Source organism: Exophiala bonariae (assembly GCF_035927105.1).
Source record: "Exophiala bonariae strain CCFEE 5792 chromosome Unknown scaffold_14, whole genome shotgun sequence".
Classification (NCBI taxonomy): Eukaryota; Fungi; Ascomycota; class Eurotiomycetes; order Chaetothyriales; family Herpotrichiellaceae; genus Exophiala; species Exophiala bonariae.
In genome coordinates, this window is record NW_027042489.1 from 723856 (window position 1) to 738100 (window position 14245).

General features: G+C 51.0%; 5 protein-coding genes across 5 annotated transcripts; 2 read left to right on the forward strand and 3 right to left on the reverse strand.

Moving 5' to 3' along the window:
• Positions 1-1967, forward strand: LTR84_002902 (uncharacterized protein; the record flags this gene model as incomplete). Its single annotated transcript, XM_064846502.1, has 3 exons — positions 1-261; positions 317-790; positions 852-1967. The coding sequence occupies 3 exons, from the start codon at positions 1-3 to the stop codon at positions 1965-1967; spliced, it is 1851 nt and encodes a 616-aa protein (XP_064706112.1).
• Positions 1968-1991: 24 nt separating this feature from the next.
• Positions 1992-4133, reverse strand: LTR84_002903 (uncharacterized protein; the record flags this gene model as incomplete). Its single annotated transcript, XM_064846503.1, has 1 exon — positions 1992-4133. One exon carries the CDS (start codon positions 4131-4133, stop codon positions 1992-1994), a length of 2142 nt encoding a protein of 713 aa, XP_064706113.1.
• An 843-nt stretch (positions 4134-4976) lies between these two features.
• On the forward strand, positions 4977-6038 carry LTR84_002904 (uncharacterized protein; the record flags this gene model as incomplete). Its single annotated transcript, XM_064846504.1, has 1 exon — positions 4977-6038. The coding sequence occupies one exon, from the start codon at positions 4977-4979 to the stop codon at positions 6036-6038; it is 1062 nt and encodes a 353-aa protein (XP_064706114.1).
• A 541-nt stretch (positions 6039-6579) lies between these two features.
• Positions 6580-8181, reverse strand: LTR84_002905 (uncharacterized protein; the record flags this gene model as incomplete). The annotated part of the gene is made up of 1 exon (XM_064846505.1): positions 6580-8181. One exon carries the CDS (start codon positions 8179-8181, stop codon positions 6580-6582), a length of 1602 nt encoding a protein of 533 aa, XP_064706115.1.
• Positions 8182-11820: 3639 nt separating this feature from the next.
• Positions 11821-13779, reverse strand: LTR84_002906 (uncharacterized protein; the record flags this gene model as incomplete). Its single annotated transcript, XM_064846506.1, has 1 exon — positions 11821-13779. One exon carries the CDS (start codon positions 13777-13779, stop codon positions 11821-11823), a length of 1959 nt encoding a protein of 652 aa, XP_064706116.1.
• Positions 13780-14245: the final 466 nt, after the last annotated feature.

A 14245-nucleotide genomic window follows, 5' to 3' on the forward strand; every position in this document is an offset into this window, starting at 1 on the left:
ATGGGGGAGATGGCTTCACGTATCAACAACCTCGAAAACGCACTGGTGCTGGCACAAGCAATGAGAACGATGGATGTTGAAGTCCCTCAAGCCAAAAATCCTAGTGAGACACCGACTGCTGATCAGATACCAGCAGTGCTAGAGGAAAGCCCGAGCAGTCCTCACGATGATAAAGAGACTCCTAGGGAAGCAGTTCTGACACATAACGGATCACCGACTCAGTATTACAACGATATACTGTTGTCTAGAGCACTCGCTGAGGTAGGTAACATCAATCAGCCGTCATCCATATCTAGACCGCTAAACATAAATACAGGAGCCCTTGGACGGAAGCATAACCTCGGTCATAACCCCATCTCCAGCAGCCTCCTTGGCTGTATCAGGCTCTCCTTACACCGCGTTAGGCATCCTCTCAGCTCCCAGTTTCTCATTATCACTAGCAGACCTCCACCCACCTAAACAAGTAGCAGTCAGGCTCTGGGATATACTCGTGAATAACGTCGACCAATGTGCCGGTGTCAAAACACTGCACATTCCAACCGACGAAGTGAGACTCTATTCAACCATTGACAAGCCCCTCGATGCCCCCTATGACAATCATGCCTTGTGCTTCGCCATCTTCTATGCTTCAATGGCAGTACTGGACGACAAGGTAGCCACTGATATTTCGGGAGGGGACAGAGCCAACCAAATGCTCAAGTTCAAGATTGGCATGGAGCAAGCCTTTGCCCAAGGGGATTTTTTGGACCATCCGACGCTGACGGGGCTTCATGCACTCGCACTATATCTGGTATGATTCCGCTTTCTTACCATCTCGGTTGCTCGTGGTGGGCTTACTGATTTTTTGACAGTGTGCGATGCGCATCCACAATCGAGGCAATGGTATCTGGGTTCTGAATGGCCTCGCAATGCGCATATCAGAGTCAATGGGTCTCCATCGTGACGGACGACGGCTTCACCTATCACCTTTCCAGGCCGAAATTCGCCGACGTCTGTGGTGGCACTTCATTACGCGAGAAATGCGCGCAGGAGAGGATTATGGTCTGGACATTGGCAATAGCGTCATGCTTACTACAGACGTGGATCTTCCTCTGAACCTAGAGGACACTGACCTTTGGCCGGAGATGACAGAGCTGCCCCCGGCAAAATCCTCTTGGACTGCAATGTCATTCTCTCTAATTCATATCAAGATATCACAGGCCATGCAGGAACTAGGGCAAGTTCTGTCATCCCGTTCCATGACGTCGTCACAGATGTACAGCCAAAGAGCAAAGATCATAGCAGAGACTCAAGAATGGGTGGAGGCACGCCTGGCGCAATGTAACCCTGTAATTCCTCGACACCGCATGGCTTTGTCTTGCTCACGCTGGTTGATTCAAAAGCTTGACTTCATCACACGGACACAATGGCTGATGCTCAAGAAAACCAGGTGCCGACAACATCTGGCAACAGACGAGCACCTGCTTGAAGCACTTGAGATCCTGGAGCCCAGGTTAATGAACAAAGATGACCTTCTGGAGCAATTCGCATGGGTTAGGAAAGTCTTCCCACAGTATTATGTCTCGATGTACATTCTGTGGCATCTGTGTGTCAAGCCTGAGGGTCCGCATGTGGCAAGGGCATGGAGAACGGTGGACTGTGTTCTTTCAGGGGAGATATGGAATGAAATCACCACCGGTGTTGGACCGAAGTCTGCGGTACTGATGGCTCTAAGGACGAAAGCCGTGACCCTAAGAGACAGCCTCCAAAGTCGCAGTTCTGAATCTAGCGGAAGTGCTAACCACCACGAATCTGGCATGGGTATGGAAAACTGGTCGTCCAAAACTGAAGTGCAGCTTGATTCACAGCCCAGCGAAACACTTGGCGAGGATTTCGATTTTGAAATTGACAGTGATGCATATCCAGACTGGAATTTCCTGGCCCAGGAGTTTGAGGCTGATAGTCAAGTCTTCCTGGGTTCAATCTGAGATTGTGAGGGCTGGGGGACAATTCTACGCACGGTACAAGTCTGATTCAAACTGAACATGCTTCCTCGAGCGTCCTCTTGGTTCCGTAGACGATCCGGCCTTTGTGGTCTCAACATCAACCTCTCGCACTTGATTACTTGGGCCTGCGTACCTCGAGAAGTTATCATCGTCATCGCCGCTGTCGTTATCGCCGCGTTGAGAGAGTCCAAGCGCTGCTAGCCGCCGTCTCTTCTCTGCTGGGGTCTCCTCATCGTCGTCGATGTCATATGCTCCGGGCATTGCAGTAGAAGGCCCTGCTTCTCCCTCTCCCTCTGCCTCTGCCTCTGCCTCTGCAGACGCCGGCCCCATGCGGCTGTTCAGGCCGAGATCTTGCACCTGGCGAATAAAGTCCCTCGTAGAGAGTCTAGTGCCTGCCCCGAGTCCCATACTAGCGAAACCGCGGCTGAACACTCCACTACTTTCTTGTGACTGGGAGGGTGGAAGATTGTATGTCTTGATGATTTCTCCGTCGTCATCTTCTACGATGATAGTGTTGCCGATTTGGTATACATGTCCTACGCTGCTCATCGTGGGTGCAGTTGCGGAAGTAGTGGGACGCTCTGTGACTTGAGGCCAGCTCTTAGATCTCCTTCGCCGTCTTGGTTGGTGATCGGACAATTCGTCATCTTCGCGTTGGCGTCGTAGCATCAGCTTTGGAATACCAGGCTGAGGGACTTCCCTTTCGAGCTCTTCGTCCCAATTTGACAAATCTGTACGCGGCATGCGCGTCGATTCTGATGTATTTCTGGGCAGTCGGTTCATCCAGCTTGCGACCCTGTCGTCCTCCTGTGTATAAGACAACGTGATTGTTAGCGTGTTTATCCTCTTCCCGAGGGTGAATATGGCGATACTGGTTCCATGGACAATATTGGAACAGACAAAAACAAAGGTCACAATCGTCCATAGTTGGTCGAGAAATTGTCTGGTGTCCGGTTCTGTGGGTACAGCATCAACTACCATCCTAGAACCTGGGCTGAGGTTACCTCTGATGAGGAGGGCCGAGAAGATGCTGCCAGCGCCGATTGGGCCGAAATGACCATAAAATAAGGCTTCTCTCCAAGTTCTGATATCAGGTATAAGGCGCTTGAACAAAAATAGCATCGGGATGCGCCGGAACAAGAAGATACACAGCACCCCTACAACAAGTCGCCATGGTATGACACAAAGAGTATCGGAGTTGAAAGACTGCCATGGGATGACTGAACCAATAAGAACGAAATAGCTCAGGTTGAGAACCAAATCTATGGCTGAAGAGAAGAACGTCTGCTCCGTTTTTCTCTCATACCAATCGTCATTGTCGAGTCCGATGCCTGCAAAGAAAGCCATGTTGACTTCATCAACGCCGATAATGGTCCCAAATCCGGTGCTCAGAAGCGCGATGCTCAAATAGAACGCAAGCATCGACGGCCTGTCAATGGTATTTAGTCTGTAAGCTTTTCGAAGACTGATACGCGCCACGTAGCCAATAATGATGCCGGCAAAAGTCCCAAAAATGGACTGGTAGGCGAAGGTTATGGAAAACACCTTGGTAGCAACTGTCTTGGAGGCATATGGATACCTAAGTAAGTAAGATGCAAGTTCCAAGACAATGGTCGTGGTCACCCCGTTAGCGGCCGCCTCAGTGCGCAACATATCGCGGAGGTGCTTTGGTACACGCCTTCCAAAATTTCCGGACAGCACTGTGGCAGCAAGCACAGGGTCTATGGCGTTGAAGCAGGCCGAGCAGGCTAAGCACTGCGTCCAGTTGAGCACCGGGACCATCAGCTTGACGAAGCATGTTGTGATGAGCCAACCACCGATCATGACGGGGCCGATGATATACGCAACAGATTGCCAGTGTCTCTCCAGGTAGGTTTTCGGCAGCTCAATGGCATTGCCAAAACTTTGAACAGCGAGCACAATGCGTGAAATTTCGAGGATGATTATGTTCACATTGTCCCAACTCAAAGGGTTGATCAGCGACACTCCTCGAGGACCAAACACGATGCCAACAATGAAGGCCACAGGCGCGGGTCCCAGGTAAACTTTTTGGGTGATGAATAAGGAGGTGAGCATGAATATCACCATGAACAGGCTGAGGAATAGCGTTATCACGTTGAGCTCAGTGACATGGAGCGGAGATGCCATCGTGACCTAAGTGGAGCTTGGAACCCTCGCATCGACCTATAAAGATGGAAATGAATCATGAAGTCCAGTTCTAGATGGAGGAGAAGAAAAGACATTTCAAAAGCCATTACGACGAGGCTCGAGGACGCCCAGCATGTACTGGCCGTCGCTTAGAGAAGGCAACCATGCCTTGGTTGGCATCATGGCCTTGGTAAGGCTACCTTGCCTTTTGAGGGTCCGCGCCCCGACCGGGCACAGCCAACGAAGCCTCACTGCAGGACGTTAAGAAGCCTGCGCCACCAAGTTGGTTTACTCCGAATTCATGTCAAGGACTGCGGGGGAGGAGGTTTGGAGATTACATATTTACCTAGGTACTTAAGTAGAAGTATTACGAAGGAATAAGTTATTATTCTAAGTCGTACGGAGATTGTCGTACGAGGTAATCCACCTAGATTGGTACCTACTAGGTAGGTAGGTAGTATTAGCCTTGGCGGATATGTAACCGCCAAGGTATCTAAATTCGGCGTCACTTGGAGGACGTCGAAGCCTCGCGTCATTAGAAATGGAAAGACAAATGAAAATCACACTTGACATCTTCTTCCCCACCAAGAAATTTCAATTTGACTGCTGCCGGCGTGCTAGGAGATATAACACAGCCGTCAGGAGCAGTGCCGATAGAGTTCAAGAATCGATTGTCCACATCTCAAATTCAACGTCCCATCGGAGTACGTGGATAGCTCGCCAGAGACTGCCGTGTTGGCATGACCGTGGAGCACACCAGGATGGCACCCCTGGCTGGCTAAAGCTAGATCTCAACCAAAGTCCATCTTAGTCCATGCAGGCAGCATTCAGATCAACTCAAAAATGGGAAGAACGCGACCACCCTCGACGCGGCGTGTCAAGACTTCAAAATTGCGACCCGGACGTCCACCGCTTCTGTCGACCAACGACAAAGCCACAACAGCAAGCGGAGGAACAAGACCACATCAGCACCAGTCTCAATCGCACTCCCAATCATCCCGACACACGCGAAGCATCATCCGCGCACACCATGTTCTTCAGAAGCAGCTGGCGCGTGCGAAAGCTTCCGACGACGAGACGCAAATCGCCGAACTGGAGCGTCAACTCGCCGAGGCCGGCGGCCTGAGGACGTACCAGCTGGCCAGCACGGTCGGGCAGAGCGCCAGCCGCGGAGGAGACTCCAGCCGCGTGCTGGTCGAGTGGATGCGCGACGAGATCGAGCCTCGCCGACAGAGCCTTAAGGCGAAAGCGAAAGAGAAAAAGGGTGGTGAGCCGCAACGAATCGATCCACTCCACATCCTCGAAGTCGGAGCGCTCAGCACGCAGAACGCGCTCAACATCCCGGGCGTGACGAGCGTCCGACGCATCGACCTGCGCTCCTCTGGCGTCGGAATCGAAGAGTGTGATTTCATGGACTTTCCGACGCCGAGCGCGGCGGACGGGTCGGGCGAGTGGCTGGGTCGGCGCGGCTACGACGTGCTGAGTCTCAGCCTTGTGTTGAACTATGTTCCGGACGCCAAAGGTCGCGGGGATATGTTGAGAAGGACGACCGAGTTTCTGAGTGAACGGCCTACAAGGTCTACGAAAGAGGCAGATGAGCAAGCTGAGGCCGAAGTGGTCAACCAACCACTGGTTCCATCGCTCTTTCTTGTCCTCCCGGCCCCTTGCTTGCACAATTCCCGATATCTGACGCCCAGGTACCTCGAATTGATCATGTCATCCTTGGGGTATTCTCTCGCGAACCATAAAACCACACAGAAGCTGTACTATAGCCTGTGGCACTACGATTTCACGAAACGAGAGGAGTCGCGCAATCAATGGCGGCGGACACCATTTCCGAAGAAAGAAATCAACCCTGGAGGAGGCAGGAATAACTTCTGTATTGTTGTCGATCATGATGCGTAGCAGTTGACACTATACGACTGCGGGAGCCCAATCTGCCTTGAGAGAATTAAAGAGATTTGGTTTCTTATGTCTTCATTGATCCTGGCCCAACACACTTCTCTCACTTATCTCATAACTCACACAAAGGACTAGAGTTCCAGCCTAACACGGCCATCGGAGTCTCAGTTTTCCTGTGCCCCTGTCAATATGTTATTTATGCCGTTATGTGGGTGAAACTGATTGCGGGCCGCTCTTAGGAAAGCTACAGCATCCCATAAAACCAATCCAAATGCCCAAAGACACCTCCCAGAAGATGCCTTTCAATCCGTGTCGCTGTCCACTCCTTGTATCATCGAAATGGTCGATTGACTGCCCAAAAAATCACTCGCTGGGCAGCAGAGAAAACGCCTTCGTTTGATCACATGAAATTGGCGCTTGTAATGGGATGAAATGCGTGGAGTTTAAGCTTGATTGCGACTTGTTGACCAAAGCCCAGCCATGATCAGTAATCGTGGTGGCCATGCAGCAGAGGTGCAGTGCCAATGTGGTAATGAACACATGATTAGATCGCCACTGTTTTCATTTCATCCTCGATCCCATTAACTCCAAGACCCTTGTTCTCCTTTTCCGTGGAACTCTTGGTCGAATTTTCTTTGTTATCGCTTTCGGTTGACACTCTGGAGAGTCGGGTTGCGGGAAATTCTCGGACCTCCGTACTCTTCAAAGATGCTGGGGTCGGTGCGTCAATAAGCTTCTCAGGCTTCTTGCTGTTTGCCATGGTCGAGTCTATGGGAGGTGGAGCATCCACAGCCCTCTTCTTGCCTTCGCTCTTCTCTGCGGCTTGTGCGAAGTCTCTTATGACATCGCCACCAGGACGGATGGCCTGTGGCTGTGCGATTTCTTCTTGTACACGAGCGAGCGGGCTTCCAACCGCATGTCTAGGACTGCCCGATGGTCCCCTCGAGAACCTCTGAGGAGACCGGCCCCGATCTTCATTACCGAGGACTGGGCTGCCGTAGGGGGAATGGCGGCCATTTTGTGTAACAGAGTTGGTGTTGAGCCCACTTGGTTGTGGTCTCCGAGGAGGTCTTCGTCCATATCTTTGATCGGCTCTCCAGCGAAGGATGTCCATGTAAGCGGGTTCCACGGTTTCGGTTTTGAATTCTTTGAGCTTCAGTTCTCCTGATTCTTCGTCGACAAATACCTTTTCAGTACTCAAGTCATCCGCGACGGTGGCTAGGAAATGAGCCCATGACCGTGCAATGACATATTTGCAATCGTAATCTCGGCCGAAGAGAATGACTTGACCCCATTTGCCGGTTGGCCCAGGGGCGAGGTCAATTGCGATGTTGTTGCCACCCCAATCCCGGGCGAGTGCGATCCAGCCGGGATGGGCATAAGCTTTCTGAATGGCCTTGGGCGGTTGAGACTCTTGTCGGTCCAGTAACTCTTGTCGCCAATAACGATTATTGCTCTGGGCCTGGGCGGCGGAAGAGGAGGAGGCTCCGTTGCTGAGGCCTTTGGAAATGTAAGGCTGCTTTCGTGACGCGCCACTCAGATACTCCTCATTGACAATCTTCCAATTTCTCCATTCGTGGACGATCTCCTCGCAATCCAACAACATACAACCGAAGATTATGCCAGTGGGTCGACCGCCTCGCTCTTGGCCATCATGAACACTCAAAGACTCCCGTACGTCCTGTGGCAGAGACATGTCTAGCTCATGTTCGAGTTCATTGATATCGTTCTGGGTGCAGCCTTCACAAAGTTGATCCCAGAGCTCCTCGTAGTTCTTTTCTGCCCATCGATCAATCTTTTTCCAAGAGTGCGAGACGGGAGGAGGGGGTGGACCTCCATCAGTGAAACTCTGCATCTGGATTTCCCCTGGCGAAAGGGTCTCTTCGATTGACATGGTCGCCGTCTTGGGAGAGGATAAGGATCGCATGCCTGGTGAATATGGTCTCGCAGGTGACTGGGGTAATTGAGTAGAGGAAATTGAGGGTCGTTTCGAATCATCGTGGTATGTAGAGGGTAGATCTTGGTGTGAGTCGCCGGCGGTTGTGGCCACTGATGTCAGGGGAGCGTGTCGGTCCTGACCCACCGGCATGTGTTGGCCTGTCCGGTAAGGCGAGTCATGAGAAGCATGACGGTCATTGGAGGTCATGGTATGCCAGAAGGAGCGCCATGCTGAAGCGAGACTTGTAGGAGTTAGTACAGGATGAGTGGGCGGAAAGGAAAGGACAGGACTGACGGGTTTGCTGCCATGGCAGGCTGAACAGTGATGGTAGTCGCTGCCACTTTGACGGGACTGCAGGAGAGTATTGGTTGGTGTGTATTAAGACGACATGAATGTCTGTAACGTGACGGAGGAGGAGCGGGATGGCGCTGGCGGTTCCCAGTTGTGGTGGTGGGTTTGAGTTGCGGAAGGCCAAAACAAAGAGTCGGGGTGCAGCCGCAAACAAAGAAAGGACGAACGCGGGTTTAACAAGCAGGGCGAGGGGCGGGTGTGATATCGACGGCACGAGAAAGAGGGACTAGGGTAGATGAGAAGATGGGGGAGATGGAATTATGGCAGGATGAAAAGGAGGAACGTGAAGTCACGTCGTACTCCGTAGTGAGTAAAAGAGAGGTGGTGGATTGGAATGAGATTGTTTGACTGGGATGAAGGATGATGGCGAGGGTTTTCTGGGTGGAGAAATTATTGAGATGGTGAGGAGGAGCGAGCGAGCGACAAGTTGAACTGTGAGACCTACTGGAGCCTAAAGAAATGAAAACGCGGTCAGGAGAGACACCCGGAGACCCAGAGCTGGGTGCATTGGAGTGCTGTGCACATCCTTCCCGCGCCTAAGCATCAAGCACCCTGAGTCCCTGACGCCCGACTGCATCCCCCGGAATAAAAACTCTTGGCGCCCAAAGATGTCTTTACTGGCACTACCGAGTAGCCCATGCCTAAACGTGCATCAAGTTCCAGCACAATCAGGTTTTACAAAGTCAACGGCATGCCGTCATCTGGAAGGTAGTACTCAGTACGCGATACAAGCTTATGATGCCGGTCATCCTGAGTACCGACACTCGTAGTATCCAAGTGTCATATTCCCTCGTCGGCCGCCGAGTCCATTGTTGATATTCGTGTTTATACAGTCTTGGGAATCTGCACCGCCTCAGGGCCTGAGCACACCGAGACGCGTCAGTCATCATCCAGATTTCAGCCGCTTGACATACAATTTGATTGACGCCGTCGTTATCGCTCTACTTCCCTGACTAGCATACCGAGTACTGTACCACTGCAGACGCCAGCTCTTATCATATCCAACATCCTCGCTTGGCCTTGAACCTGGTTGACCTTACAATTTATTACTGGCGCTTCAAGGGACGCGCTCATTTCGTGGCTTGAATCAAGCTTCCCGTGGCGGCCACTAACCGATAGGCTGATTGTTCGCTGTTGGAGATTGGCAAATCGGGCCTTGGCCCGCGATGTTCGATGCTCCTCAGAATCGCACGGGGGGGTGCAGAGATAAAGGGGCCGTGAACGAGAAACACCCTCGCTGGTACCGTCCTTCATACCAATGCTTCGAGTTTTACGTCCATGACACAACCAACCACGATGAAGAACCATACCCTTTCCTCCCTGAGGTTCAGACTCCATTCGTCTCTCTATTGCCATTCGTCATGTGCCAGATCATGTTCTCATCAATGTCGATCTTCTGGATAGTGCACCGCCGTTTCGCCTCCTGCACTAGGGGTTTGGCTTGCTCTTCCAATCATCATGTGCTTCTCAGCCACATTTCGCAAGCACTGTCTACAGATCCAAGTCAGAACTGATATTACGAAACCCACGCACATCCAGCAAAGATTCCCACCTGACCCTGTTCGTTATGCAACGTTCATTATAGGTTGGGCGGCTTTGGATAGAGGGTGAGTGCGTTTTTCGGGCTTTGAGACACATTTGACGATCATGTTCCACCCATCTGAATTAGTTTGGGCACATCACGTTCTACGCTACCCTTACTCGTCAAGCCGCACAATCGCGAAATCGAACATTCTAGATTGCTGACAACAGTTCGGTCGATTCTGTTAATTACATGCTCCATAGGGAGTACGTAGTACTACATAGGATCCTTACTAGACGAATTTTGACAGCTGCCAAGTGGTTTTCTCGACAAACAGTATACTGTATGTGGTTTGATCCCTTATTCGGCCGTGCCATTATCAATCGTGCAGCGGCACACTTTTCACATGTCAAACTCTGGTCACTGTAATCCCCTACTACGATTCACTTGGAAAAAACAAGTACGAGCACTCAATTTAGAATACTGAACACGTAAGTAGCGGAACATCAGCGAGCCACAGGACCGGAGTATATCACGTTGGATGGGACTACTTTTGGCAATGCATTAATGCAGGTACACAAGACATTCCCGTGGTTCGATAGACAAGCCTGCGTCATGCAAGCACGGGTGAGAGTTAAGTATAGAATCTCCAAGCACCCTGCCAGTGGTCTGGACTTTTCTTCTTTCGACCTCGGGAGGCTCATTGGAAGCCTGGTGTGTCCTCCGACAGACTTGGCAGGCAAGCGCCAATCAGTAGAATGCAGATTCACATCTTGGTCTTTTGAGTCTGCTCATCAAGAAACACAATCAAGGAAGTGGCCAAATTTCCATCGAGACATATTGCCACCGCTCCTCTAAAGTGCACCCCAATGTCTTAACGTTTCTGATCGCAACTCGCTGATTACTGGCAGCTCATCCTTTCGATAGAGAAGGTGGCCATCCAGGACAATGAAAATTGGCCCCCAAGCCTGGCTTATGATGCGGGGCTACTCGTAGGTTTTCTTTCCGAGCCCAAAGAACACGCACCGAGCAATACCCAGGCACTGGCACGGCACCACAGCTAGGAGAACCGACCGATACTAATTAGGAACCTCGAGCTTCAAGCACGCTGGACCATCAACGTCAGCATCCTCCAAAGCCGTGGTGTTCCGCCTAACCAGAAGACGTCGCTTAACCCTCATCCCGCTGTACCAATGGCTTCCAATGTCTCATTCCGGCCCATCGGTGAGCGTGATGCTGAATATATAGGTACAGATACACCCGATGGCGCCGTGTCTGACTTTTGGGGGCCATTGCTTGCTTATACTGGATTTCTTCACGGGCTTGATGTTTGTCAAAGTCGCAAGCTGTCATGAAATCGATTATTATATCCATGTCTTCGTGTATCTAGCTATGTTGGCCGGTCTGAGTCATGTCCGTGTGCCAGACTCTCTGATCATTTGCTGGGAAAGCCACTATTTGACTTGCCTGGATTAAGCGACGCTTGCTCGAGTTGTTATCTGTTCGCAGCAATGGTGCCAGGACTCGTATCATGTCAATCATGGGGAGACAAGTCATGCTCATCCTACTGTGCTCACGAGCCAGGTTTGAAGACACATTTAGTTGGTGGAAATCAATATATCCATTTTTTGAGGTCTAGTAACGCAATTATCTACCAAATCCATAGACACAAAAATAAATCTAAACGATGCACACGACAGCCCAGCTTGACCACCCAAATGATCGGAAACCACAGCCATATATCCAATGGCATGTCACCGTGCACAATATAGTATGTCTATATCCCGAAATCCAACTTGCGGGTCGCGCTTCATCACTTGATGTATACATTGAGACCAATAATAGCAAAAGATAATGACCAATATAGTGGCGAAAATCCAACGCGTGAATCAGCATGAAAAAGCAGGTTACCCGGGGAACATAGTTCGGCAAATTTAACGGCAACGTTCCGTGGAGGTGGCCAGTATGCTTGCTCAGATGGCCTTCAGTCTTTTGGCAACGATCAAAGCAATGGTGACAAAGGCAAGGATCATACCCACAATGCCGAAGAACCATTTGAGGTCACTTCCTCCTTCTCCTGGAACGTGAACATTCATCCCAAAAAGACCAGTGATCAAGTTTAGGGGAACCAGCATGGTTGCTAGAACAGTAATTCTGGCCAGAGTCTTGTTGGTAGAGTTGCCTTTGAGGAGACTGTCCACATTCAAATGCGCCAAGTAATTGGCATGCGACCTCGAGAGCATCTTCTCGACGTGACCCAAGTTGGACATCATTGTCACCACGTGGTCCTGGATATCACCAAGATACAACCCAATGTCTCCACGGGGGGTGATTTGATATTGATCGGTGCATCGCTTTGCAAAACCCTTGATGACATCGGCCTTGCCACCGAGCAACCGCATCATGTTAAGCACACGCTTGCGGCACTCGCCGATTTGTCGAAGTAGAGCAGAATAGTCATCTTCGCGAGCAACGAACACCTGGTCCTCAATCTCTTCAGACTCCTGTTCTGCATGACGAATGATAGGCGCAAAGGAATCAACAATGTCATCGATCATCGCATAGCAGATATAGTCAGGTCCGATGGACAAGAAGTCGCCCTGATTTGTAATACGCCGGCGGACATTGCGGGCATGCGGGTTCTCATCATAGCTGAAGCTCAGAACGCCATCGCCACAGACAACAATGTACACATGTACAGGATCGAGGAAATCCTCGCTCTTAGCGTTAGGATTGAACGTGCGGAAACAGACGAAGTAATACTGGGAAAAGAGTTCGACTTTCTCTCGGGCTTCTTGAGTTTCGATATCTTCACGAGTGAGGCGATGAATCTTGAAGGCCTTCGCAATGACTTCAAGCTCAGATTTGGTGGGATTCTGGACATCAAGCCACCAAACCCCGGCGCCATCTGGACCAAGATCAAAAAGATCGCGAAAAGTAGTCCCATCAGCCACAAAGTCACCCAGCTTGGTCGCACTCCTCCCAGGAAGGTACTCGGAAGAAAACAAGAAGAATCGTTCGACGGGTTTGTCAGGGATAGTTTTGTGTTGCACAGCAACCTTTTCATCCGACTCAGTTTGCGTTGTGCTTGTGTCGTAACAATTCTGTGGATGTTCATAGAAAGCCTCGCCATTCAAAGCCACGTTTGTAACACTGCCTCGATGACCAGGTTTACGAAGGTCTTCGAACACGGTATGGCCGGAAGTCGTCTGATTGGGGATATTGTCATTGATCTGGCCCTGAGCGCATAACACAACATATTCCTCCAATTCTTCAAAATCTATTTTGTATGTCTTGCCCGGTTCTTCATCGGTTGGAAAGAAGACGTCGTCGTTGACATCACGATCAGTCCGTGCGGTAAGTGCGGGTGGCACACTGTTGTTGGTCAAGGTTGGCCGTCGTTGGCTTGTGCCAATAGAGTTTGTTCGCCGGATGATATTTTCAATGAAAGATGATGCGTGGCTCTCCGCAGTATTTGCACGCTGTCGCCGACGTGGCTCGGCGAATGCCTTGATAGAGTTGGCGGGGGACGTCGAACGAGAGGAAGAAGTATCTCTGGAACGATCCTGTCGTGGGGCGCGCGGGCGACCTTCTCTGTCTGTGGCCCTGCGTTTCTGGTTGGAGAGTTTCCTGGCACTACCTGGCTGGCCCTCCTCGTCTGCGCTGGCATCATCATCTAAAATTGCCTGCTCAAAGTCACGAGCGATTGGGTTCTGTTCCAGACTATGCAATAGACTGGCATCGATCTCTTGAAGGTCCTTCGCATCGATACCACTTGGCACCGGGGTTGGCTGCTCAATCGCAACAGAAGGCACGACGAGATGTTGATGTGGATTTGGGACGACCCTGCGCCGATGGTCGTCCAGCTCGGGCGCTGGAGTGCTGAATCTAGTGTTCATGTTGTCCGAGTGGTTGGAGCCAGAGTATGACATCGTGAGTGGAGGTTACTGCAGAGAATTGTCTTTATGGTCTTCTGTATGAACAGGAAAGCGTTGGGACCAACGCCCTCAATTTGCAAAAGGAGCCACCTTGTGAGAAGTTTTCGCAAGGAGATGTGCGAAGAGGAGTTCAACTCGGTTCTTAGACCAAGAGAATTATTATTTGAGCAATGAAGCAGACTTTCCTAGGCCATGCCAGGCCCAGGGAATCTCGAAGGTGCCTTGAGTCAAATTATGGAGGACGAGTGGTGGTGCCGCAGAAGACCATGAATGCAGTGCCGAGCAATGGGCGGATGAAGGAGATGGGGGTGTTTGAGCCCGCCAACTTGAAGGCTAGAGGGGGGAAGGGAGATTGATCGAGCGCCAGGATGGGTGGTATTGTTCTGGGAATAGGAGAGACTGATTGCAGTCTTCCTATCTCGAGATCGAAGGGGTGTGAGGATCGTTGAGTAGCGAGTCG